This window comes from Volvox carteri (genome assembly GCF_000143455.1).
Source record: "Volvox carteri f. nagariensis unplaced genomic scaffold VOLCAscaffold_14, whole genome shotgun sequence".
In the NCBI taxonomy this organism is placed as follows: Eukaryota; Viridiplantae; Chlorophyta; class Chlorophyceae; order Chlamydomonadales; family Volvocaceae; genus Volvox; species Volvox carteri.
This window is the reverse complement of record NW_003307557.1, coordinates 1,072,805-1,093,056: the sequence shown is the minus strand read 5'-3', so window position 1 is coordinate 1,093,056 and position 20,252 is coordinate 1,072,805. Positions and strand designations below refer to the sequence as shown.

The window sequence follows — 20,252 nt, the reverse complement described above, 5'->3', positions numbered from 1 at the left end:
TGCATGGGTAGGAAGGTAGGTAGGTAGGTAGGTAGGTAGGTAGGTAGGTAGGTAGGTAGGTAGGTAGGTAGGTAGGTAGGTAGGTAGGTAGGTAGGTAGGTAGGTAGGTAGGTAGGTAGGTAGGTAGGTAGGTAGGTAGGTAGGTAGGTAGGTAGGTAGGTAGGTAGGTAGGTAGGTAGGTAGGTAGGTAGGTGGGTGGGTGGGTGTATAGGATTCCATTGCAGCGATACGTAGCTGTCCGCTGTGCCTGCCTGATTAGGTGGAGGCCTCGAACATGGGGCAGCAGTCCTTGGAGTCGTCGAACAAGATGATGCTGCAGGCAGGCGATGATCCAGCAACGGACATGAGGGTGTCAAAGTTAGCGGTGCACGGGAATAGCACGCAGGCAGAAGAATGGAAACATTCGGCCGCACACATTGACTGGATGGATGGATGGATGGATGGATGGATGGATGGATGGATGGATGGATGGATGGATGGATGGATGGATGGATGGATGGATGGATGGATGGATGGATGGATGGATGGATGGATGGATGGATGGATGGATGGATGGATGGATGGATGGATGGATGGATGGATGGATGGATGGATGGATGGATGGATGGATGGATGGATGGATGGATGGATGGATGGATGGATGGATGGATGGATGGATGGATGGATGGATGGATGGATGGATGGATGGATGGATGGATGCTTGCTTGGTTGCTGACCCCTCAGCCACCCTATCCCTCGTCCGCTGCCCCACCGCCAACAACGCAAAACGACACAGACACATACACACACATACACACACATACACACACATACACACACATACACACACATACACACACATACACACACATACACACACATACACACACATACACACACATACACACACATACACACACATACACACACATACACACACATACACACATACACACATACACACATACAGACACACACAGACACACACACACACACAGACACACAGACACACACACAGACACACACAGACATGAATGCATGCGGACTAACTGCACCGCCATGCACACTACAAGGAGCCCAACGACCCACTTGCAACTTCCGTTGGAGGGGGTCTTGCAAAATGAGCCGATGTCGTAATCACTGCTCAGCTCGAGGCAAATCTTGGCACCGTCAGCCTGGTCTTTGCTCCAGTTGAGGGGTGTGACTTTGAGCGTGTCCTCTCCGGAGGTCGCCCAGCTGGTGGAGATCCAGCGCATGCTGACCGCATCAGCCGGCAGCAACCCGATGGCCCTGATCTTACGGCGGCGCGCATCGTCAGCCAGGATTTCGGCCTTGAGCACGGAGGTTGTCTTACCACATTTGCCCTGCGTTTTCACAAATATTTTCAACGATTGCCATACGTGTACAGGGCACAGCCGACAGGTGGGACAACAGTGGGGAGGGGAGGGGAAGGGGGAAAAGGGGCAGGTAGGGAAGATCGGTGCGATCGCTCGATTATAGCGGTAATGGAAGAGGATATGCATGCGCATTTGGGGGAGTTCAGGCGAGGGACTTCTACGCACGGAAAGCGTAATGGGCTCTGATACGCTATGCACATTCTTAATTGCTGCACCTTCCACAGTTACCAGACGACGTTCAGTCACCGTGTGTCATCGTGATCCGTGGCTCGCTTTCATTGCAAGTGCAAGTGAGAGGCATGAGCAAGGGTTTGGGCCGTACCTGTGGATAGGCCGGCTCACGTACGGCAAGCTGGAAGCAGTACAACGTGGTATTTTCCGTACGACCAGGCATAGTGTTCAGGAATGGGGAGACGTAGAAGGGGGTCGATCCGCGGTCAGTGTTGCAGCTGTGGGGGGGGAGGGATCGCGTGCGGGTTTGTGGAATCGGAAGTCCAACGTCCTCGGACAACCTCCGCATTGCAGCACAGCGGACGAGCAGCAGCAGCTGACACAGCAGCAGCAACAACAACAGTTGCAGCAGCAACAGCAGCAACAGCAGCAACAGCAGCAACAGCAGCAACAGCAGCAACAGCAGCAACAGCAGCAACAGCAGCAACAGCAGCAACAGCAGCAACAGCAGCAACAGCAGCAACAGCAGCAACAGCAGCAACAGCAGCAACAGCAGCAACAGCAGCAACAGCAGCAACAGCAGCAACAGCAGCAACAGCAGCAACAGCAGCAACAGCAGCAACAGCAGCAACAGCAGCAACAGCAGCAACAGCAACAGGCGAAGGATTCAAGGAAAAGCGCAGCACCAGGCAATCCCACCTGCACTTGGGCCAGTTAAGCGACACAGGGTCGCAAGCAGCGAAGGCGAAGCCGGTCACGCAGCCACTATAGGGCAGTCCGTCATCAATCCGCATGGTGACGCTATAATCGTTCCTGTAATACGCCTTGCAGGTGTTGATCAGCGTGCCGTACCAAAAGTGCATGAGCAATTCAAGTACGTCCTGGTAGCTTGCGCCCACTTCGTCGCTGGGGAACTGCCCACACGCTTGAATCAGCTTGTCCGTGCAGCTGGTCAACTGCAGACCAGCCAGGGGGATGTCGGCGGCCACGACTTCGCTTGACACCAGGTCCAGCAATTGCTGGCAGAGGCCCGGCGGAAAAGTCCCGGGGAACACACTCCGACCATAATCCACAAGATCCAATGACACGCAGGTCCGGCAAGGATCCGATACCGCAACTGCCGGCGGCAGCGACGGCGGTGGCGGCGGTGGCGCCACGTATGTCCCACTTTCTGAGATGGGGCAGCAGTCGTTCTGGCTGTCGAATATCGCAATGGAGCAGGTCCCGGCAGCTGCACCGACAGGGGGCTTGCAGAGCTGCTGCATGGTGACGCAGCCGGCGCCCTGGGAGTTGAGGCCCAGGGAAATGCAAACCTCGGCCCCGGCGGCCGTTGTGATGTTGAGGCCCAGCTGCGTGAGGCGGAGCGCGTAGGTGCCGTTAGGTCCATTGACTCCGGGCTCGAAGGCCGGGCCAACTTTGGTTGCAACACCATTCAAGGTGGCGCGGATGTTCGGGTTGTGCACAATGCACTCGGGCGTCACGTCGAGCTGTGCACGTGGGGGGTTTGGGGAAAAGGTGCGGGCGGGGGAGGGTTTCGGCATGGCGGAATATTGGATGGGGTTGGGGCCCCGGATGTCAGATCAGGAGAGAGGGAAAGGGGGCCGGATTGGATGACGCTGGATGGGCGCAGCTTGTGGGAGCGAACACAGCGATGGATGGGTGGGGGTTATGATTAAGCGAGAAGCTTGAAACCACAGGGCGAAGCAAGGCACAGGGCGAGTCCTTTCAGGAGACAAGGGACAGGTTTGCTCGGGTGGCGAAAGCAGTGCATTAGGCTTTCCGCTTGATGTGACGGAAGTGGTGGAAGCGGAAGGGAGGCCCAAGACGTCGGTATTGAAAGAGCGAGGGCCGCTGAGCGGCCGGTCGGGGACAGAAAGGCGGCCAACACACGAAATCAGTTTGATACGTAGTGCGGCTGAGGGCCGTGGTGAGGAGCAAAACCATCCAAAAGCATAATGCAAAGTGAGGAGATGGGCGAGGAGCAGTACTTGCTTGGTGGACCTTGGCGGGCGCTAGAAAGGACGCTCTGAACACATACGCAACTTAGATGGAGAATATCCAATAATATAATGATGCTTACGAGTATTTTTCGAAGGTCAGCGCTGCAGCAGCGGGAGGTGCAACCGGTCGGTGGGGTGGCCTGAATTGTAAAGCAAAAGGTGTTCGGGTCCGGCATCCGCACAGTCGAAGCCACGCTGTAAGCCCCAGGCCTTTTTGTGCATGATACGTAAGGAAAGTTGTTGATGGTGGCAGTATCGGCAACCCTGCGCGAAGCCAAGGGAAGAAGCGAAATGCGTAAAGGTCACGCCGGAACACTTCCGTTACGGCCGTCCCGTAGCCATAATAAGACCTTAATGTTTTAGAATTGATTCGTAAGTAAATGCCAACTGGTATGGACAACACACGACAGCTTGTAGGACTGTCGTTAGGCCAGATGTTTACGCATTCGCATTTATCATTAATTAAATTATTTATTAGTACTTCTGGGATTCCCGATGCAGAGCTACCACAATATAAAAGTGGCCCCGTTGTTCGGAGAGCGCAACACTTGTCGCAGCGATAGCTTACGCGATAACAGTCGCCACAAGGGCTAGCGCCAGGAAGTGGTTTCTTATCATTGCGTCTGCTCCTTGTGCAGCAGTAATTAGTCCCGCTTTGAACCCCGGCAACGTTGGGACTCTGTTCTCAGGTAGCGCCGATCGAGGTAAGAGGGGGGTTTGGAGGTTTTTCAAAAGTAACTATATTATGTGTGATCTAATGATCCCGATACCCAATTAGATTGCTCCCATAAATGCTGGTCGACGCGTACGGCTGATGCAGATGACAATTACAACATTGAAACACACAGCGCGGACAGTATTTTAAGATTCCTGCGTGTTATCTTTGAAGTGTGTAATGTAACACGCATCTGCAGCTTAGGTAACGTGTGCAGTTTGGCATGGCAACGGTTGCAAGGGAACATCGCTTTAATTTATACTGATCACGTTTGTATATTTATAAGTTTTTGCTTATAATTGATTGCCTAAGGTTGATTTCGGTTCAACCTTTCTTCACATTTTTAGTGAGCTATAGTACGATATGTGGATGTCAGCACCTTCCAGCAGCCAGCAGGTATTTCCGCTTGCATAAAATCACATCTTGAAAAAACTGCTTAACTATTACCAGCTGTTTGTCGGAACTGTCCTTGCCCTATTCACGTGCCTACCCGTGCCCGTCGCGTCTCGATGAAAGCGTCCTAGGAACCTGGCGATGGGCCGAAGCAGTAATTAGCTGCATCAGCACAGAGTGAAAGGTTGTGGATGCAAGGTGGCACAGGGCCTGCGTCGAGTTTGCGTGCCCTTGCCCGCAGATTTCCTCCTTCCCATACGCCGTTTGGATACGATATTGGTGCATACTGTTCCTTGCAAAGAAGGAATAAGATATATCTTCAATGCCGTGTTTGTGTGAAAGCTGGTAAGTGCGGCCGACAGGCTTTGTTGTTGCCAACCAGCACTAGAACCCAAGTCATGCACCTCTTCCACATCGCTTCAGTTCCATTCAAGAAGACGGACTCTATTGTCTGTAGCGGCAGCTGTATGTGCATGGGACGTTATAGGCAAGGGAAGCGTAGCTTGTTTTGGGAATTCGATTGCCTATTAAGGGACTGCTTATGCCCATTAGCAAGCCATTCCTTCGAGATGCCGAGATGTAACCTTGTCAGGACTCCCGCTGAATAAAGCACCTCTCCATGTATTGTTCCAAATAAGTAAGTCGATTACAGCTTTAACCGATTCGCCTTCCAAAAAGGCGAGCCGTGCGCGGTAAATAAACACTTTCGACTCTTTCGCCTTGTCAGCAACAGTACCATATGTACACTCCTGCATAAGCAAAAGAAAGCGCTCTTTAATAAATGTGCATTACCTTACGCCCACTACGTTCTTCTCGCCTGGTGACATCGCAGCAGCAACCCAGAGACAGACCGAGCCAAACATGTCCATTACGTTCTTTATTAGCACCCCAGTCGCTCCGTCAGTCGCTCAGGATTTGAGCCAATTCCTGCGGCGTGGACTTCTAAAACTACTTTTGTCGCGTCCAGCTGTTCAGACCACGTCCAGGAAGATGTAACGGTATCTATTGCGACGTATCGCAGAGCGGTGATGATTACCATAAGGTGGCGGGCGCACCGGAAACAATTTCCTTATGTCACACGTCCAGCATTGCATCCTGTCCTGCTAAAACAGAAACACCGCGGGAAGTGTAAATCCCACCGTGACTATCGTCTGCAAGCATACATTAAAAGAGTGCGTCTTTGCACGGGGATGGGGCTGAGTGAGTTAAGACCCCCCCGGACGCAGCTGCGAGACTGAGGCGCCCAAGGGGCCGATCGTAGTTTGGTGCAGCGTGTGACACGGCGGTCTCAAGAAGATATGACAGAAAACTCGCCAAGTGACCTAATGCGTATGAAACAGCACTAAACAGCTGGCCAACCGGCCTCGTACACTGTACAACAACAACAGCAACCAACAACAACAACCGAGGCAACCGCTGTGCAACCCTAACGCAGAGGAAACCTTATCGGTTTCCGCTGCAAGCTGCTGCGCTTTTGCTAAAACCGATGCGTTACGTGGTGGTGGTGGGAAATCTTCATAGAGGGCCCGGGACTGGACCGAAACGAATGGTCCTATTTTTTTCCGCCACAAGGTGGTTCAAATCGTTCAAATTGTTCAAGTTGTTTAAAATTATTGAAATTGCGTGAAATTTGTCTCAGCCGAGGCCAGCTGCACATTCCAACCACATCAGCAGCGCCCAAGTAACGGTACGCAATCAATCGATAACGCTGCACAATTCCTAACCCGCGCTTACTTCAGCTGACGTCTACGGCGCGTTACGCAGCGGGGAATAGGTCCCGCCCGACAGCGACCCGCCTTAACATCCCCCCGCATCCCGTCCGTCATGGAAAGATACACAAAGATGCACATTTTCACACACGAGTCACCTACAGCCTACCTCGCACCCTCCGGACTCCTCTCCTAGCACCTGCCCAAACAGTTGCCTTCGACGCCCACTCGCTCTGTTCACCTGCACTCGCGACACCCGCAACCCCCTGCACCCTCGTCCTCGAGCTGGTTCCCCCGCCCCCGCTCCCTCTCTTGCTCTCGCCCTCACCCTCATCCCATCCTTAACAACCCAAGGATTTTACCTTCTCCCATTTCCGCCGCCCAAGCGCGCCTATAACCCACGTCCCCTTCCTCCTCGGCGTTCACCCCCTCCCCGACAGCTCCTTCGTCAGTTCCTGCAGCACCTCCCCCCCATGCTGCAATCCCAGGGAAAGGTGTCCAGCGCCCTCCACGATACGCAAACCGCCACCCCTACCGCCACCGGGGGTTCCCCGCGACCCGGGTATTGCGGCGTGCAGGTATCTGGCCATGCCCACCGTAACATTAAGGTCCTGGTCGCCCTGGAGAGTGGAAACGCGGACGGGCCCACACGTGGGGGCTTGTGGGAAGTGGGCACTTGCTGTGAGTTAGGTGGACGGACCAGACCACCTGCAACTTGGTGCAGGCTGCAAGCTTTTTAACTTCTGGAGGCTTCAGGTGGCTTATGCAGGCTTAAATTGCAGTAGACCTAGTGTGTAGATTGCCATACCTGCCATATGAAAGTAGGCACCGTGATTCGCTCCAGGGGCAGGTTCCACGGCTCGGAAGTCAGCTTCATGTCCTCCCAGAGCCCTCCCAGTCCCTGAGCAGCCGCCTCCACGAACGAGCGGGACATGAGCTTGGCGAGCTCGGGCCGCTGAGCCATCGCGCGAGTTACCGCTGCCCTGCGGGATTATGAGAGAGCGGGGGAGGAGAGGAGGGGGAATGGAAGGAAGGGGGATAACATGGGACGTCACTTAAGAAATGTGGTGGATGGGAGGGAGGGGAAAGGAGGGGAAAGGAGGGGAAAGGAGGGGAAGGAGTATCACGGAGAGGAAGGGGTGTATATAATTAATTACATGACGCAAGGAATATGTGTGTCAAGGAAAGGGCACAACTTCCGGACATCCTCGTCCAAAGCACCAGCTGCCGTAGTTCGGAATTCAGAAGGCAATGTTGGGAGTCCAGAACAACTGCTTGCAAGCCCAATGATGAGCTCAATGTTGAAGTTCACTGCGACCATATTCCACGCAGCACGACGGTTACTGCAAATCACAACATACGAGCTGACTAAATCCCCAGCCACATATGCAGGAAAACAGGAATAAAGGCAGGCGAATCGACACAGATAGACAGAGAGACAGGCAGACGGGTGGCATCACCTATCCGCGGCGGAGAAGCCCCCAGCATACAGCAACATCGAATTGACGGCGGCGGAAAGCCCAGCTCCTGCGGCGGCGCGGCGACCGCCGCCGCCGCCGCCACTGCCATCACGGGTCCCAGCAGCCGCTGCCGGCGGCGGCGCCGTCACCTCCCCCGCCGCCGACCTCCCATCAGGTCCGTACGGTGGCGAGGACACCGGTGCCGCGGAAGTCGCAGCGGCTGCGGCTCCGTCGTACTCCTCTCCGTCGTTGATGATGACGTCATCAGGGTGGCCGCGGCCAGCGCTGGCGCGGCGGCGCCGTCGCTCCGCCACCTCCATAGGGCCCACACCCATCGCCGCGGAGAGACGCAGCAACACGGTGCCGGCTCCCAGGGTCGCAGCCACCAATGCCGGCGCGTGATTGATGGCTAGAAACCCCAGCCGGTTCCCAAGGCCCATGCCTGCACGTGCACAGTTGCACGCCCACACGACACCCACACACCCAACCCGGCAGGGATACGAGAACCCCGTCGAAAAGCGCTTTTTTGACCAGCGCACCTTGCAACAGGTACAGCCAACCCGGTGTGTATTCTGTTACCCGTGATGGCCATGCACCCTAAAACCACATCTTTCCCTGCCCCCAATCCCCTAAGTATGCAACACCATCCCCACCGTCTCCCCCTCCCTCATCCTACAACACCTGCCGGCTTCATTACACTTTAGCTGCATCAGCCACCTCAGCATCATCCCATTTGCCTCCCCCTCCTAACCTCGTGACCTCCCGGCCCAGGCCCGCTAGCACCCGACCTCACCCTGGAGCAGTCCCGGTGTGCCCCGGGTGGGAGCCATGCTGGCCATCAGAACCACCGCGGAGGTGCGTTCGGGCAGCAGACAGGCACATGCGCAGGCGTAGGGCCCACCCCCTTGGGAGTGGGGGGAGATGGAGGAAGAGCAGCATCAGGAGGAGGAGGTGGCGGAGGAGGAGGAATACATGAAGAAGAGTTTCGGTGCGGGCAAAGAGAGAGACAGGCAGGGCGACTTGGCAAGGACGGGCGAATGAAGGGAGGCTGTGAGTCATGTGATGGAGACTACAAGCGGTGACCTGGGAGGAAGGGGGAAGGGGACAGCCCTCCTCTTTATTGTTATTAGGGTCTAGTTTACTAGACCCTAATAACAATAAAGAGCGGGGGCAAGCAGGGAGGGAGGTGGGTAAGGAGGTGGGAGAGGAGGAGGGAGAGTTGTCATCTGGCGCACTGCGGGTTGCGACTCAGGAGAGACAGGGGATGCCTGACTCCAGATTACGATGATAAGACCCACCTAAGCGCGGCGCATCCCAGGAGCGCAGTACATGCCGTACAGTACGGCACACAGAGGAAGACAGGAAGTCACAGATCGGGTCCCCTTTCCTTGCGTCCTACTGCCTTTTCCTGTGTGGTTTTGTGAATATGACGTCATGCCGTACCGCTCGTCCCCATGAAGGCCACCTTGTCCAGACCGAGTCCATCTAGCAGCTGCCGTACATCGTCCACGATAGACTGGAAGCTGTACGGACCTGGCATTCGTACATTGTTTGCGTGTCACCATGCGTGAGTATGTACCATGAGTAAGGGAGTGGGGGGATTGGGGGTACAAGGGTGCCCAACGGCGAGGTGGGGTCGATACTCTGTCGGGTAGGTAGCCGCTGGCGGGTCTTGTCACCGGTAAACGCGCTATCGGGAGCCTCCACGTCCCCCGGGGACCAACCGATACAACCGTCACAGCCCGTTGGGTCAGTGATTTTACAGATAGGGAGCGGTGCACGGAGGTAGCCGAGAGTGCGCTAGCCGGGAGATGTGTGCATAGTTACGTACGTGCTGCAGTCTCGACCTCGACTATGCAGTTGCCGGCGAACTGCTAAGGTAGATGGTGGATGAGAGTGTACGGCACCTACGAGCCAGGACTGTACTGCCATGTACCCACCGCTACACATGGCTACGCATCCATGTACGGCATGTACGGCGCATAGACCTTAATCCAGCTGCTGAATAGGAAAGACTTGTTGATGACTTTCTTTCTTTCACTAAATAACGGCCTTTCTTGCGACTACACGCGAACGACATTAACATATGCATGCAAGTTTGAGATACGGTATTCGTTCATTAAATTACCCGGGCGGCCTAAAGTGGTTCGCCCGATACCCGGGCGATTGATGGCCAGCAGCCGCAACCCCAGCTGCAGAGCGTGGGGTTGCAGCATCGCCGCCTCGTGCCGGCAGCCTGCAAGATGCGAAGTGCGGGTTCCCGTCAGGAATGACAGATGAGGTAGGCGCCGCGCGGAGATAAGGGGAAGGAGTGGGAGATGCAAGTGATCGGAGAGGAACGCAGGTGACTAGCCCCGGTGAAAGCCCGACCCACTTGGCCAACCGTGGTGGTACACGATGTTGATGCAGTCGCGGTTTGCGGAGCGGGAGGACGCGAGGGGTGTGCCATAGGTCGCGAATTCCAGCAGGCGACCACCGCTGAGGCGGAAAAGCATCGGCTTCGAATGATGGAATGTGGCGAGTTGGGCGATTGATTGTTTGCGAGCTGCAGCTGAGATGGAGATTCTAAAAAATTTCAGGGCAGAGATCGGCCGGCTAAGCGGGAACAAGGTGTGGGGAACGTTTATGAAGACTTTGCCGGTCCTGAATGTATGTTTGCTTTTTATTGGATGAAACAATGCAGCTCTCTTTCAGTCCTGTTTGCAAGATGACATTGCGTCAACAAACCATGGAAAGAACATATATCTATGCCAAATTCGTTTTAACGCGCTTAAATGGACCGAAGGATCGCCAGGTTGCGAAATTTGCAGTGTTCATTGGACGTATTGGGTGGGGTCCAAGAAGGGGTTGCTCCTTATAGCCCGCGGAAAGTCAGGAGGACGTTCCTGTACTGTGACAGCCGTACGCCGTTGTTGTGCAACCGGCCTGACCCTGCACGGTGGTACAGACTGCTTAGCACCTGCTTCGTGTTATATCGCATCCCATGCTAAGGTTTCACGTTCTTGGATTTCCAAGCAAGACGCACCGGAGCTGTGAGCGTACTCGCACTCGATAATGACCCCACTTGACCCATTGAGCCGTCAACTATAACTCGTTATTGGCCATGGGGCTTATAATACCCTGGCAAGCTGGCATACTATTGATTCTATCCGCGAAAGGGTCAGGGAATGAATCTATGCAAATAGCAGTTTTCCTCGTAACTCCCTGACGTTATGATGAGCAACCTAGTACCGGCGTATCGACATGCATCCTTACATCAACTCTGAAGTTATACAGCTAAAACACCCCCAGAACACGTACTACAAGAAGCCCTTGCTTTTTGCATACAGAGCCCAAGAGAATAATGCTGAGTTACTTAAATAACAGAAAGTCTATTTAAGGATGGGTCCGAACGATATGAAACTCGCGGAAGTGGACTCCTAGTACTGTGCGCTGAAGCTCGCGCAGTTTTGTTGCCAAGTCCTGCATATATTGATCATCTAAGAGGATGTGGCTTTGTGGTCTTCGACGCCCGCGGCGCTATGCACTTCCTACGGATGAGGAAACCCCCCGTGGGGCCTTGGACATGCAAAACAGTTCTGTCCCAGGCGTCGAGGAAGCATTTGTGAAGCTTGGGGGAGGAAGGAATCTGGAAGCAAAGGCAGCTGGTGTGCCGTCGGGGGACGCACCACTAAAGCCAATATCGCCACCAACGCCTCCTGCTGGTGTTACCAAACAGTCTGAAGGAGCCCTTGCAAGGAAGCCGCAGACGACTGTAGAGGAACTCCGAGACACCACGGACCACGCAGCGGCTGCTCAAAGCGTTGACACCGCAGTCCTTTATGCGGTCCTAAACCAATTACGCTACCCGGTTACGCTCATAAGCAACGAGTCAGCTGTTATACTGCAGAACGATGCCTCCACGTGAGTTTTTGTTGGAGGTGAAAGGTTACATGGCCAAGCCCATTGAAGTCGATTGGAGCCCCAGTAACAACGGCCAACCAAGATCTCCATGTTTTTTCTCTCACCTCTCGAAAGCAACACATATAATTACCCCGGCTTTACGCAGGCGGCTCTGGGGCGATCTGGTGACTGCCGATAGAGCCAAGTTTACATCATCAGCAAACGCGGGGTTTCCTAGCACAGCATTTGGAGCAAGGAAGTGTTCACCACTTGCCGTGATTTTCGCCTCGGACAGGGATGCTTACGCCGAAGCGCTGCAGGACCTCGAGGAGGTCGGGGTTTGGCGGGGTGAGTCTGAGGGAGCCCTGTCCTATGGATGGGGACGGGTCCTTGTCGTGTCCACCGGAAGATTTCCCGCGGCCGTTCTGAAGTGACCACAGTCCAGTCTCGCGTTCTTGCGCTCCGCACGGTTTGCAACGAACCCACATCATATGGTCATCGTGCCCAACAAACCCACACCTCCTAAGCCGTTTTAGACCGCTGAGCCTATCACCGCTGCTACTACTCCTTCTTATGCATCCTGTTCTAGATGCACACCCAATCTGTTCCCGCTGAGGCAAACCATGACCCCATCCTGTGGTGCGGATGCGCTTGCTGGCCTGAACACGTCTCCTGTCCTACAGTGGAAGGGCTTTCCGCCCTCGTTTTCCTTTTGTGGTTCTCTTTCGTCTAGTTTCCGTGCCGTAGTGCCCTAGCCGTTTTCCGCTGTCCCGTCACTTGTAGGGCTTTTGCAAATACCGCCCACGGAGGTGATGCATCTGCAACCCAGCGCCGCTGAATATGTGGACCGCTTTGACAGTCCCTCGCCGCCGCTTCTAGCCGCACTGCGCTCCCGGGGCCCGCAGCACAGCCCAAGCACAGCCTCCAATTGTTACCGCTACCTTCCCAGCCGAGGGCAGGTGGGACATATGCAAATTGGGTGCACCACACCAGCCACGGTGGTGCCGGCTGCCGCCGCTGAAGGTAATGCTGACAGCTGGGGCCGCTGGGGTACTGCGGCGGCGGCATCAGCGGCGGCATCGGCGGCGGTGGTGCCATCGACATGCCGTGATTCCCCTGTTGTGCCTGCGACGACTCGACCAAGTGGCGGCCGGCAGCACGGCAGCGGCCTGCTCTCTCCCAGCTATGAACCTTCGGTGCCCGACTATGGCGAATCGGACTCCGCCGTACTGGAATCGGACGTGTCGATGTGCTTGGACACTAACACCCCAAGAGTCGGAGGATCATCAGCGCCGCGGTGGTCCTTTGGGCGCGCTCGGTCACAGACAACCGTTTCGGAAGTTCCCGTTGCTATGCAAGCAGAGGCGGTGTCTGTGGGTGTTGCGCTGAGCGCAGCTCCACGGGGGGATGCCGGCGCCGCCCCCTTGAGCTACTTAACTATGGAGCCTCCTCCTACTCAAGCCGCCGTATCCACCGTCATCACAGCGGCCACGGCGGCAGCAGTGGCTGTGGAAAACGGCGGGTTGGAAGCCAGCCTCGCCTGCACCGAGGGGCAAAGCTCATCCCTTACTCGGGGCGCACGTGACGAGTATGCTGTCACCGGCAGCGGCCGCGATCTGGATACAACGTTAAAGTCATCGCCGACACGGGGCCTGGTGTTGACGCCTGCTCGGTCGAATGGCTGCCTCTCCTGGGGCTCCCTTGGTTTCCTGCCGTCCGATGGGGCGGTGCGACTGCATGGCGGCCAGACCACTTGTCCTGAGCATGACGACGACGAGGCCACGGCTGAGTTGGTGGAACCCCTGGGTTCAACCACGGGGATGGCGTCGGCGCCGCCAGATCCGCAACAACGGCTCCAGCGGGATGGCGGCACCGGCGATAGGACATCGTTGACGTCGGCAGGCGGCCCAATCGTGAGTGTGGGGAAACTGACGGAGGCGCTGGCGGTAGCACAGCATGCGTCATCGCCACCGTGCATGACTGGCAGCACCCCAACTGCGTCGGTGTATTTCACTGAGCCGTCGACGCGGCTCGTTAACTGGCTGGGAGGAGGCGGCTGCACCAAGGACGCGAGTCCCAAGCCGGCGGGGATTGCGAAGGCGCCCAAGAGTCTTGACGCAACGCCACCGGCACCGGGAGCGGAAGGCATCGCAGCAGGACGCTCGGCTGCGTCTGCAAGGCGGCTCAAGGGTCCTGGGGGCACCTTGTCACGAGCGGGGGCCGAGCTGGGCCATGGGGATGGAGGTCCGGCAATGCTCTTAGGGCCTGGTAGTCAGTCGCCCTCACATCACCACCAGATGTTGATGGCGGAGGGACTGAACATGAGCGCACTGGGCACGCTGGTCAAGGGACGTTCACGGAGGCTGCCGCGGCGGAACATGTCGGCTGCGGTCCTGCTCACTTCCAGCACATCCATCTCAACCGTGCCGCGGCCACAGCAGCAGCGCCAGTACTTGCGGCTGCAGGCCAACACGGACGATAACAGAACGGAGCAACTGTCGCAAATGTCGCTGGTGAGCGAGGCAACGAGCAAGGATAACAGCATGGCAGCCGCTGGGCGTGCCGCCGGTGGCGGTGGGCGCGGCAGCAGCATATTGCTCGTGTGTGGCGACAGTAACGCAGGCGGCTCCTCGGCTTCTAATGCATTCGACCGCAGCCACGCTGCGCCACAGACCCTGGACATTTCCATCTCGCACCGCGCATTGGCCGCCCGGCGCGCCAACTCGCTGTCGCCTTGCGGACTCCAACTCCGCTCTTCCGTATTGCTGGACACAGCTGATGCGGTGGCGGCTGCCGCCGCCGCCGCTGGCTCTGACGGCTGCGACGGCAGCGGCAGCACCGCTGACGCAGCCGCGTCCTGCCGAGCTCTGCCTGCCTATGGAGTCCTGGCTGCCGGCGACGACGCTTACGGTCGCCGTGCCGCCAGCGGTGCCGTGCTCCGTAATACAGAACGCACCAACGGTGGCTCCGGGACCCACCACAGCGGTGTGCACAGTCGGGGACCCGGCGTTGCCAGCGCTTCGTACACATCACATGTGGTCTCTGTCGGCAGCCGTGGCGACTCGACCGGCCTCCTCTTTCCCTCCTCCGCCAACAACATCAACAACAACACAGTCAACACGCGATCCACTTCCGCCATGCACCGCTTGGTGAACATGGCTTTTACCGTGGCGGCAAGCCAGCCGCTGTCTGGGGCCGGCTCGCCAACGCGCAACAGGGCCCTTCTCGAGACTGTCAGCATTGGCTGTAATGCGATTCAGGACGCCATCGGCGCTGGGGCCTTGACCGGCGCTAACGTCGTCGCGGGCGTCGGTGGTGAACCATGGCTATCATCAACTTCACAGGTGCTCAGCATTGAGCCAAGGCCAACGGTACCAGCGCCAGTGGCGGGGCAAGAGTCCGCCGACACCGGGCCCAAGGCGGACAGGTCGCCTGGCTCGACGGTGAGCAGCTTTCCCCTTTCCGGATCGCGTGGACTGCCCACACACTTTGGCGTCAGCGTCAGCCTGCCGGTGCACCTGCCGCCGCCCAACTTGCCGCGGCTTCCGGTGCTGCAGCTGCAGCCGAAACAGCCATCGTTTAGCGAGGGCGTGCAAGAGGAAACGGCTGTGCTGTTCCGCAACATGCAGCCGCCATCGCCGCGTAGCGCCTGCAGTGGCAGCCACCCCAACAGCGATACCGGCTCGCACCTGAGCTCACGCAATGCAGTCTCGCTGGCCAAGCCTGATCCCCTTGACCTGTCCAACGCTTCCCAACGTAGCAGCAGCCCGGTGCTGGCAGCAGCTCTGGCGCTGGGCACGCCTCGCGTTGCACATCTCGCGGCGATTCGGCCTGGCGGTGGCGGCGGTGGCGGCGGCGGCGGCGGCGGCGGCGGCAACGAGCTGACCTTTGGGAACAACGCCCCAGCCAGGCTATCTGTGTCAGCCATGGAGCGGCTGCTGGATACGCGGCGCAGCGGCGGGACCGGCGGCAGTTGCGGCACCGCATCGGGACCGGCGTTGCCTACGGATGCGGATCCCATGGATACGCAGACCAGCGCCGCCGCGAGCATTGGCGGGAACTGGAACGGCGGGGTATCGGCGCGTGGGAATCTGGTTGCGGGCGCTGGCTCTAGGACTAGCCTGCAACTGAGCTCTCTGCAGTCTTTAGGCAAGGCAGGCCAAGACCGGCCATCAACGGCGGCGGCGGTAGGAGCAGTGCGCCATACCACTGAGCAATATACCGCGACTCAGCATGTTACACCCCATGCTCGTTGGTACGAAGTCACGTAAGTGTAAGCCCGCTTTCGTTCCGCTTTCCTCGGAGGGAAGCGGTGCTCCACACCCGTGTCCCTACCTGGCCTTAAATCCCCCCATTCGCTACCGAAACTGTCCTGGGGCCTTACCATCGTACCGCTGACCCCTGCGGGTTTGCCTCCCTTCTTCGCCCACTACGGGTTCGCCCTCTTCTCCACGGGGGGCAGCATCGCAAACTCATGCAAACTCGCAAGTTTGTGTAACCTTGTGTAACTTCGATGCCTGTGTGTGCTGGGTGCAGGCTGAGCAAGTTTACACACCCCACCCTCAAGACACCTGTCATCATGATGGTCCAGGTGGGAAACCGCTCCGAAACCGCAGCAAGGCCGCTCCAATTTCGCGATACCATGCGTTTGCTTTGCTTTCCGAAACCCAATCCCGACTTCCGTCCGTGACGTCTTGCAGCGGCTGTCATGTGTCCTTTTGCCTCCTCTCCCGCTTTGTGCACCCCCCTTGTCTTCCGCCCTCCCTCCCTCGATGCTTCTTGTGTTTCTTTTGCTTGTGTTCGCTTTGTCTTCCCCCTTCCCGCCGCGCTGCCTCGGCTTTCCGATGCCGTTACCCTTCTTCCCCTTAAACCTTTTTGTCCCGCGCTCTGTCGCTCTATGCCTCTTGTCGCTCTTTCTACCGGTTCCGAAGAACGACGTGTCCGCTCGCGTGTGGGCTGAGCGGCAAGTGGCTATCGTAATGGAGGCGGAGCATTCCCTGCTGGAGAACATTTTCCCGACACACGGTGAGATGGACACATACTGGGAGAGAGACAAACACACACACGCGCACGCACACACATGCGCACGCACATACACACGCACGCACGCGCGTGCACGTCCCCGTCGATTTGCCCCGACTCCCAGCCAAGCATCCCAGCACCGGCCAGGACCGGCTCGCAACCCTGCATACATAACCCTACATAAGCTACCCGAGCTGCATTCCAAAGCCTTGAAAGCCCAACCCGACTTTGACCCCCTCCCCGGGCCTTCGTATGTCCCTAACGTTTCCCGCTGCCCGTTGTTTCTCTTCATGAATCAAGTTCCAAGCCTCTCTTGTCCCTTGGAACAGTTTGACAATTTACCTGTACCTGCCACGCATACTGACGGCTTCTTTGTCATGCGCCTTGTTGGTTGTTTCGTTTCTTTTTTCCGCTTTGCTAACTCTCTAACGCATTTTCTCATTGAACGTTTCCACCATGTAAATTCTCATGTGTGTTGGCCTCCCTCCCGCAGTCCTGCAACACATCGCTGCCACGGCGGCCCAGGCGGCCCAGGAGGCGGAAGACGCCCCCTGGACCGCCTTGGCCGTCGCCCGCGGTACGCGGCCCAGTTGCGCTGGTGGTGGGAGTATCGGCGCAGCGGCGGCAGCTGGGGCTTGGGTCGAGATTGGGCCGGCAGCCGCAGCAGCGTTTGGTGGGGCGCAGAGGGCCGCGGCGGCAGCCACAGCAGCAGCAGGAGAAAGAGCGCCCTACCTGGGCTCCCCCCCGCCGGCGCCGGTACCCTGTGCTGTGCCGCACATCACGGGTGACACGTTTCTGCACCTGGCCACCTCCCACAGCGCCCTCACGTTGCTCTTCTGTGACATCCAGGTCGGTCGGTGGTCGCACCGGTGTGTGTGGGTGAAGAGATGTGTTCTCTTAGGAAGCGGGTAAGGAGAGGTATGCACCTAGACCCGCACGAAGCTCCCCCTGCTCTTTACCCTGATGAGTTCCACTGCACCCTCGATGACCTCTACTGCACTGGGAAGGGGAAAGAGCCCCTAGGAGGTCTCAGCCTCAGCCCACGGGGGACTCTGTTGTATCCGGGGGGGCATATCGCGGGATTTGCATCCACCGATCGGTTCTTTTCTGAAACGTCGTGGTATAACCAGACCCTCACCTCTCTCCGCATGTGTCTATCCCGCCTGTGGATGTGTATCTCCCCCCTAGGGTTTCACCACCATGTGCAACTCCGTGAAGCCCGCCACCGTCATGTCCTTCCTCAACGACCTCTACACGCGCCTGGACGCCATGCTGGACGCGTTCGGAGTGTACAAGGTGGAGACCATCGGCGATTGCTACGTGGCGGCGGGGGGCCTTATGAAGGTGGACGAGGAGACGGGTGCAGTGACGGTACGGTCGGACGATGTGGATCCATACCATGCGCACCGTACCGTACAGTTTGCCAAGGTAGGAGGGCTGCGGGTAGGAGGGTGCCATTGCTACGTCACTTTTAATTAATCGGGGCTTGACATGTGAGAGTCGCAAAGGCAATGCAACGTCTTTATCCAACGCGTATCCCCACCTGCCCACTTCTCCTATAGGCTCTCCTCCACGCCGCCAGTGCCGTACGTCTTCCCACCAGCGGCGAGCCTGTACGGCTGCGTGTGGGTATCCACAGCGGCCCCGCGATGAGCGGAGTGGTGGGCACCCGCATGCCGCGGTTCTGTCTGTTTGGCGACACCATCAACACCGCCTCCCGCATGGAAAGCACGGGGGTGCCGGGGGCAATACACGTCAGCAAGGCCACACGCGATCTTGTACCGGATGAGCCCTGGGAGCCCACCGGCGGCGTGCAGGTGAGGAGGTTACCGCAAAGCGGGGGTAATGGCGGGTGCGGGGGGGGCCCAAGTCGGGAGCACCAGGAGGTGATGTACCTGACACAAGGATGACTGCATACGCTGTGCATGGAAGCCACGAAGTTCTCGGCAATACGCTCGATTTCTCGCGCTGCGCGCTCTACGTGTCTGCCACATCATTGCAGAGCTTGCTTTTACGGGCTCCCGAAGTGAAGGGCTAATGTGAATCCCGTTCTCAATCACCGAACTGAGGGCCCAAAGATTAACCGCCAACCGTAGCAACACCGGTGGTGACGATAGGCAAACATGGTAACGGCCGACTGTTGCGGCTCTACGGTGCTGCGCATTGAAGATCTGCTTTCCATTTCTCACTGTCAGAGCTCCTTCCCTTGTGGGGTTAGTGCATTGCAACGTGGGGCTGGAGGAACCCTGAGCCTACTGAGCCTACCGGGGCACCGCTACCGTGAATCCTGAACTCTGTTCCTTGGCTCCTCCTTGGCTTCCCCTCACAGGCTTTGCGGAGTGTTTCTGTGCAGTTTATTGATGAACGGAACGGGCTTCTTCCTTGATTACATGCTGCATACATCAGTGCATACATCTTCCATTCCAAACCATATTGTTGCCTTGCTGCACCTCCTTGCTCCTGCACCTCCTTGCCTCCACAACCACACGTCTCTCCGCCACGCGCCGGGTTTTGAGGTCTGGACAGTTCTGCTCTTGTTTCCATATCCGTGTGTTTATTGAGCTCCCCCTCTCTCCCTGTCGTGTCGTGTCGCGCTACAGGCCAAGGGCAAGGGCCTTATGGAGACCTTTGTGCTGCGGCCTATGGACGAGATGTGACGGTGAGGCGAATTATCGGCGCGCGCGGAATAGGAGGAGGAGAAGGAGGAGGTGGTGGGGGCACGATGCTTGTGTTGTCGGTCGTGGTCGTGGTCATGGTGGCGACAGAGCAGCCGCCTGTTCTTCTTGGCACTGGTGCTGGTGGTGGTTTCCAAGCGTGAAACTCAATCTCAGGCACGGCAACCTGAAGTACGGAGTGCCGTGGGCGGAGGGATGGGACAGTGGGCTAACCCATTGAGCCCGGCGCGTCCGTTCCTTTTCCGAGATAGCTCGGGAGGTGATGTGTTTTGCAGTTGGTTTATCACTTGGTAGTAAAGGGGTTGCGCATTGCCCTGAAGACACCGACGGACGGACCGACAGACGTACGTACGGACGGACGGACGGAGACCTAGGGAGTGCAGCAGTGTAGGAGGGTCAAAAGGTGACTCCTGGCTGGCCCCTCGATGTGACCCTCTCCGGGGCTGTTTGATCACTTGTCCCCAAGATCGCTGTCTGTGGGTCATATTAGAGTTGCGGCAGAGCTGGCTGCTTGTGATATGGTGGTTACGATTGGCACGATGTGGTGGTGGTGGTGGTAGTAGCGTGCATCCTTTACGCAACGGTATGGCAGCTGCATCGTTGTCGTCATCATCATCATCATCATCATCATCACCATCATCATCATCATCATGGTCACCACCACCGCCATCATTATCTGCTCTTGCGCCTGCCACTGCCGGCGGTGCTGGTGCTGGTGCTGGTGCTTGATCTGGGGGGCTCTTGGCTGCGCTTTCGTAAGTTCAATTCCGTTCTTACACTACTTTCATACCCAGTCCGAGCACGTCGACGTCTTGGAGTCGTTTTTACCGGATCGTCGAGTAGTTGTAT

General features: G+C 57.3%; 3 protein-coding genes across 3 annotated transcripts; 1 reads left to right on the top strand and 2 right to left on the bottom strand.

The window, feature by feature from the left end:
- Window positions 1–255: 255 nt before the first annotated feature.
- On the bottom strand, window positions 256–4,165 carry phV36 (extracellular matrix glycoprotein pherophorin-V36; the record flags this gene model as incomplete). Its single annotated transcript, XM_002949357.1, has 6 exons — window positions 256–313; window positions 1,069–1,343; window positions 1,699–1,825; window positions 2,247–3,034; window positions 3,628–3,811; window positions 4,116–4,165. The coding sequence occupies 6 exons, from the start codon at window positions 4,163–4,165 to the stop codon at window positions 256–258; spliced, it is 1,482 nt and encodes a 493-aa protein (XP_002949403.1).
- A 2,201-nt stretch (window positions 4,166–6,366) lies between these two features.
- VOLCADRAFT_104310 (uncharacterized protein) lies at window positions 6,367–10,319 on the bottom strand (the record flags this gene model as incomplete). The annotated part of the gene is made up of 7 exons (XM_002949356.1): window positions 6,367–6,984; window positions 7,173–7,347; window positions 7,825–8,266; window positions 8,618–8,728; window positions 9,268–9,357; window positions 9,953–10,060; window positions 10,199–10,319. 7 exons carry the CDS (start codon window positions 10,317–10,319, stop codon window positions 6,787–6,789), a joined length of 1,245 nt encoding a protein of 414 aa, XP_002949402.1. The 3' UTR covers window positions 6,367–6,786.
- Window positions 10,320–17,916: 7,597 nt separating this feature from the next.
- On the top strand, window positions 17,917–18,638 carry cyc17 (guanylyl and adenylyl cyclase family member; the record flags this gene model as incomplete). The annotated part of the gene is made up of 2 exons (XM_002949470.1): window positions 17,917–18,114; window positions 18,291–18,638. Coding segments are annotated over 2 exons (546 nt in total), but the record flags the coding sequence as incomplete, so codon positions are not given.
- Window positions 18,639–20,252: the final 1,614 nt, after the last annotated feature.